Here is a 6868-nt window from a genome sequence, read left to right as displayed (position 1 = left end):
AGCGACTCGTCAAGGGAGAGTTTCCTGCTAGATGATTTTAATTGCCTAGCTAGTAGCTAGCCGGGAGAGTTTCTACTTTATTAACAAGAACTCACGGGAAGTTCCGGCCCTTCGCTACAAGACGCTTAGCCTTTGTCTGGAAAGGTGGAAAGCAGGGAGAAAGAATCAGAAGGAAAAATGGCAAAAAAACAAAGTTAACCTACCCTGTTTGGATAAAAGGAGAAAGAAAATCGCTGGAAAATGTCATCATCATGACCCAGTCTCTTCATGATGGAGCAAGTAGAGGGAAAACATGCCACGGATGTGCTCCATAATTTTACAATTTTACACTCGACCAAAAAAACACTTTCATTGAAATTAAAGGAATAAAAAAAATTATGGACCTCAATTGTTATTATTATTTTAGTTTGGTTATAGAAAAACACATTCATTATTGTAGTCAATAATGCAGGAGTCTGGGTGCGGGCGCACAGTGAACTCTACAGGTAGTTTCCCCCGATTCTTTTAGTTAGTGGGATTTTTTTTTTCTCGTACTAAGCCAATGGCCACTTTCAAATAACAGGTACAAAATTAAAGGAGGTAATCATGCTAGTTGCTTGCCAAAGCAGTCTTGTAAAGCATTCAGATTCAACAAAGTATCCAAGCTGAAGCATTCCCAATATCAAAAAATATGTTTCATTACATACACTCAGGTATGGTTTGCAAGTCGGGATAGAACTCGAAGAACAGAGCGATTAAGAAAAATCGTAGCAGATTCTTCAAGCATCAGCGAAAGGATATACATTATTCTACAAAGGAAATCTTGGCTGCCATTAATAACGTTTATATTCCGCCTTTAATATCAACATCAGAAGTAAAAGGGACGCCAAAAGCATTTCATGTAAACACATTCTGATCCATGCAAGATTATATCATTCATCCTGCTGCTTTGCCTTTCTTGGAGAAAATGAAAGGCCAGCAACCACCTCTTCCGTTCCTGCAATGCAATCAGCAACCCCAAGTTAAATTCTTAGGCTTGAATGAATATTCCCCTTGTGATTTACAACAATTATCTACTCTATCTATCTATCCACAGCTGCAAATCTCTCCACAATCTTAAATTCCTACTACTTGATGAGTTAAAGGGTTTGGATAGAATAGCAAGTCACAAAGAAAAATCTAGTGCACTTCATTTTTTCTATCTGTCACTATCATGTTTTCCTCAACAAAGACTTTTGACCAGTGCTATTACTTATTAGTTAGATGACAAAAAGAGAATCGTAAACAAAATTTAATTGTATAACCTGCTGGTTTCATAATATCAAGGGGATTACTTTGTTTATTAAGACAAGGATTCTATACAGGATTCTGTTCTTGGAATGATTCCCCTGTTTCGTACTATATTTCATGTCAGAGCAGTTTCATTGAATTTCTCCAAGTATCCTACTGGATCTCAAAAAAAGGTTTAACATTTGATCTTGGATTTTAGTAGAAAAATTAAAGGAAGGTGGAATTGGAAATATCAGATCCAACTTAGTTGAGATTGGCCTTTTGCCCACCAAAAACTTCATCATTAGAAAATTATGGACCTCTATCACTTGCAACAAGATCGTTAAAAAACTAGCAATTGAAAAAAAAAATACTATATCCATAGAATATATACCTGCTGCTGTCTTCTGCTGCTGCTGCTGCTGCTGCCGCTGCTTTTTGAGCTTCCACTATTACTGGTGGTCAATCCAGCACCATTCTCACTGTCCTTAGATTGCCGGAATTTATTCTTCCACCACTCTTCATCGACAGTTTTTTCAGATCCATTATCAAATAGAAAAGGCCTTGGAGAAACCTTTCCATCCTTTGAACTGTTATTGATGGTCTGAGGACTATTGATATTTTTTTTCTTCTTTCTTGAACCAAAAGAAAATGGAAACACCATCTTCAGAAGAAACCCTTCATTGTTTATGCTTCCACTTCTATTCATTTGCACTTTCTTTTCAATCTTTTTCTTCTTCTCTTTCCCCCTTCTTAACATATCTTCACTAAGACTTTCTTTTTTAACATCATCGACAACCATTGGCTGCTCCACAAGATCTCTTAAAGATAGCTCATAACATCCCTCAGGCATTCTACTTACCATCTCCGTGAGCTCCTTTTGGCCCCTAGCAATAGCTTGAGCTCTTGATGACGGAGAAAGACTCCGGTAATGATTTCTGCGATGCTGGGGGCTTCTAGGTGGACTTGTCCTCCACAAGGGAGGTGAACAAACCCCAGAGTCCTCACCCTGTACATCCCTTCTTTGAGCTCCAAGCATCCCCATATCATTCCAACCATGGTGATTGTAATATGTCTCCGCTGTTTTTCTCGTCAGAACACCATAACTCAGGACACCGTGATAATTAAAACTGTCCCTTGAATGGACTTGCAGGTTATCTGGGAATTTTGTGCCAGGGTCTAGCATTATTTTTTGCTGTTGTCGTGGTTAGGGAGATGAATGGGAGAGAAGAGAGGAAAGGGTGTGATTGTGGTTCTGTTTGAATTGTATGCTTCAAGGGAGATTGGGTGTGGGAATAATATCATCACCGAACCTCGATGGTCAAGGTCATTTTCTTTGCAACCAAGTCTTAATTAATAAAGGGAGTGATGCTATCTGCTTACGGCTTGAGCCTCACTAAAGTCAAGGTTTCTAGATGACGGGCTGTGTTGGTAGGGTCCATTTTTCTCATTATTGTCTTTTGAGGGCCTTCGCTTTGGTTTTTGTTTTCTTTTGATGATGGAGGGAGGGATAGGCCATCTAATGTAGCCTTTTTTTCCATATGATTTGACCTTTTCATTGCATTATTTGTCATACAATCTTGGTTTTAAAAGTATTTTTTTTAAAAAAATTATTTTTTATTACTTTAAATTATTTTTTTATTTATTTTTATATATTTTTAATATGTTAATATTAAAAATAATTTTATAAAAATTAAAAAACATCAATTTAATATATTTTTAAATTAAAAATATTTTAAAAAACAACTATATAAAACTTTTCAATACAAAGAAAATGCGACGGTAAGAAGGATATCCTCTGGGCCTCTATTGTTGTTTCATTATATTTTTTTAAAATAAAAATATATTATTTAAATATATTTAAAAAAACACTTTTAAGAATATATTTATGATAATCCGAAACATGGCCTTGATATTATTGATGATTTGCTGTGAATTATGTCATTATAATATCTTTATGAAAGTAAACAAACTGTGAAAAGGAAACCTAGAAGGACAGCAGCTAAAAGCAGAGACGCTCCGTTTTGTAAGGATAATGTCTGAGTGGGACCCTACCGTTAGCAAGCATTATCTCTTATTTAATACCACAGTATCTTTAATATTCATTTTCATATCTACACGCATTTTCCTATGTTTGTATATCGCCTTCTTTCCAGGTATTTCTGTAAAGTCTTGATTTGACCCTTCTTTGTTTTTTAAGATGATTTCTTTAATATATTCGAAACTGGTCTATTTGCTGGAAATATTAGAGTTTCATTTTGAATTAATTCCCGATTTTGCCATTTCGCGAGGGATAACCTATACTCCTAGGAAAATACGTTGAATACGTTTACAGATGATTTGCGCGCCGTCCTATCATTTATAACGGATAAAAACTTATTTCTTAAAATATTTTTTATTTAAAAATATATTAAATAATATTCTTTATATTTTTTATATTAGTGCATCAAGATAATAAACAAATAATACTACAAAATATTAATTTTAAAAACGATTGCAGTTATAAACAACTCTCTTCGAGGGACGAGGTTTAATGTTTTTGTCCGCATCTTCCAAATTAAAATGACGAATGTATGTATTATAAGTTTTGGCATTTATTCAATTGTGGAGTTGCGGTCAGGAAATGTAAATATCAGGCTTAGATCCGTGTGGCGAAGAGTTCCAACGTAATATATTTAGGTTAGTCAAGGCCAAGGCTAGATCAATCGCAGCGCTGGAATGCAGGTGAGATTAACTCTTTTTTTTAATGTAAAAAAAAAATCAAAGTGTGTGTTTTTAGTGTGTTTTTTAATAAAAAATAAATTATAAACTTAAAATATAATATAATGTATGATAAATAATATATTTTTTAAAATATTGATATGAATATGTCAATAAATATTTTTTTCAAATACTAACATGATAACATACTAGATCAATTTGGATTAACCCCATTTGTAATCTGTATCAAGTGAAATGGTCATGACTCCATCAACTAACTAAACAAATGTTTCAAATAAAAAGACAGAATTTTGACTAATAAATATATTTTTTGTTCTAAAATTTAAATTTATTTTAGTGTAATAAGTTGTGAGAATGATCCAACAGCTGCGGGTACAGAATGTTTTTTTTTTTTTTTGTTATAATCTATTAATGGAGCAATGACCGTATGCCTTTTCAGATTATCTTCTTAAGCTTTTGTATATCAATCTAATTTATAAAATATAACTGTGATACTTGGCTAAAGATTTGACCCGAAAAAGGATCAAGTTAAATTATGAGTTATCAAATTAATTATTTTTTATTAAAACAACTTTATTTTAAAAAAAAATTCACTAGTATTTACACGGTCATCTGGCCGGAATAGTTAGCTGAGTTAATTATATTAATATATTTCGTAATTTAAATTGAAATTCAGTAAACTCAAACATAAATCTTCGTAAAGCTTGACCAGGATAAATAACCAATTACACATTTCACGTAAAAATTTGTGTTCACACTTAGAATTCTGTAGTTCGAGTTTCTCACGCAGCCTTATTGTTTAATCCAGTCACGAGATTAATCCAAGACGAGATATTTTTTTTAACTGTGATAACAGTTATTTTTTAAAATATATTAAAATAATATTTTTTTTATTTTTTAAAATATATTAAATAATATCAACATATTAAAATAATTAAATAATAAATAAATTTTGCCGCCCACCCCGTTTGCAACGGAATTACAGACGGGGGCTGAGACCCAAAGGGTAATGAGCTAAGTGGTTCTTGCCAGCTTGACACCTTTGTGTTTTGTTTTATTGCAGGCTTTTACAAAAATTGATAAGAAATGAAATGACATGACAAAAGTAGAAGCGATCATTGGCCACCTTTCTCTGTGTGTTTGCCCTTTTTTACTGCTTTTTTAATTCGTCTTCTTCCTTCATGCCTTTCTCTTCACCCAAGTCCAAGTGTAAATGGAGCCTTATCAATTCCTGTGCTGGAACACGCAAATCCATCGTTTCTTAGCGCCACTGTAGATAAATGGCTATACCTACTCCGCTCACCGACTTAATTTCTTACCAGCGCAAAACAAAAAACAAAATCATGCGATGTTAATGATTTAAAAGAAGTTTAAAAAATTATTAATTAAAAGAGAGAGAGATTATACTTGTTATCAAAGTATTGGTCCACAAAACAAATAAAAATAAAATACCTTGAATCAAGCGTTCTATGTTTACTCACATGTTATTAATTTCATTTAATTAATAAATTTTGCAACGAAAAAAAAAATAGATTAGCTTTGATGGGAAAACAAAAACTAAAGATTAATGAAATTGTAAAAAAATAAAGAACTCAAAAACAACATAAAAGAATTTAAAAAAATCATTTAAAAAAAACGAGAATCAAATCTGATAGATAAAAATTTTGATTGAGGATAAAATTATGAAAAATCCTTAATTTAATAAATTATTTAAAATAAAAATTTTTAATAAAAAAATATAAATAAAATATTAAATAATGAAATTAAATTAAAAAACATCAAAAAAATAAGTTGTTAAATGATAAAATAATAATAAAAAAAAAAACAAACCGAATCTAAATTGGACCATCAAAATCTCTCTTTCTCTCTCTCTCTCTCTCTCTCTATATATATATATATATATATATATATATATATATATATATATATTCAATCAAACCCATAATAAAAATACATAAAATACTATCCCAACCATATCTTTTTATGTTAAAATTGAATAAAAAAAGGAAATTCGAAATTTCATTATCAAGTGGAGGAATATGGAGGCAACCAACTAGCGAACTCCCAGGTACAATCCTTCTAGAATTTTATCGGTGGTGGGTTTAGGGTTTCACGGAGAAAGATTCACATGGGAATTTGCGAGTGGAATTATTGGCTCCAAGGGAGGAGGATTTTATCTTGTTCTTGGAGAGTACAAGAACATTACAAAATGCAACGGATATCTCTTATGAATATCAAAGGTAATGCTAGTTTGCTTCTTCTTTTTTTTTTTTTTTGTATAAAACAAAAAATCAATCTATCAAATATTAGCAACTTATAACTCTATGTCCAGCACCATCCCCGATTTAATTAATATATTTTAATTAATGGTGGTGTTTTTGTTTGATTCTTTTTTCTTTTCTCCTTTTCTTTCTTTGTTTTTTTCTCAAGACACATTCGATCAACAGGTTATGGCAATAGTGGAAGAGCGAAAAACACAGAGAAGATTTGGAAAGAACGAACAGATAAAGAGGTCACCTAAGTGTTTATTAATATTATATACTTTAATTGGACCTACACCTGTGTGGTGTTTTATTTAGATATCGCTGCATTCGTGTGTGGACGGCTCCATTCGGCTACTAAAATGATAAACCTGAGCCCACCAACAACCAGGTTAGTCAAGAGGCTAAAAAACCATTCACAGGCCCAAGGAATTCCTACCGTTCTCATGTTTACTGGATATAAGCTATGCATTAATTCTTTTTTAATTTTTATATAAAATATTAAAATTTTAAATATTATTTTTAAAATTTTTCTGGTTTTACCTAAGTCAATTTGTGTAATCCAGGATCCAACCTCTTGGTCAGGTTAATCCTCGAGTCAGGTTTAATAACTATGATTGTTGTCCACAGTGAAAATA

At 32.0% G+C, this 6868-nt stretch overlaps 1 protein-coding gene across 1 annotated transcript; it reads right to left on the bottom strand.

The window, feature by feature from the left end:
* Nucleotides 1–626: 626 nt before the first annotated feature.
* Nucleotides 627–2595, bottom strand: LOC7467847 (uncharacterized). The gene is made up of 2 exons (XM_006386274.3): nucleotides 1643–2595; nucleotides 627–976 (listed from the first exon to the last, which is right to left on the bottom strand). Exons 1-2 carry the CDS (start codon nucleotides 2432–2434, stop codon nucleotides 848–850), a joined length of 921 nt encoding a protein of 306 aa, XP_006386336.2. The 5' UTR covers nucleotides 2435–2595; the 3' UTR covers nucleotides 627–847.
* Nucleotides 2596–6868: the final 4273 nt, after the last annotated feature.

The sequence above is a fragment of the Populus trichocarpa genome, chromosome 2 (genome assembly GCF_000002775.5).
Source record: "Populus trichocarpa isolate Nisqually-1 chromosome 2, P.trichocarpa_v4.1, whole genome shotgun sequence".
Taxonomy (NCBI): domain Eukaryota; kingdom Viridiplantae; phylum Streptophyta; class Magnoliopsida; order Malpighiales; family Salicaceae; genus Populus; species Populus trichocarpa.
The sequence above is the reverse complement of the archived record's forward strand: the minus strand, read 5'-3'. Positions and strand labels throughout refer to the sequence as shown.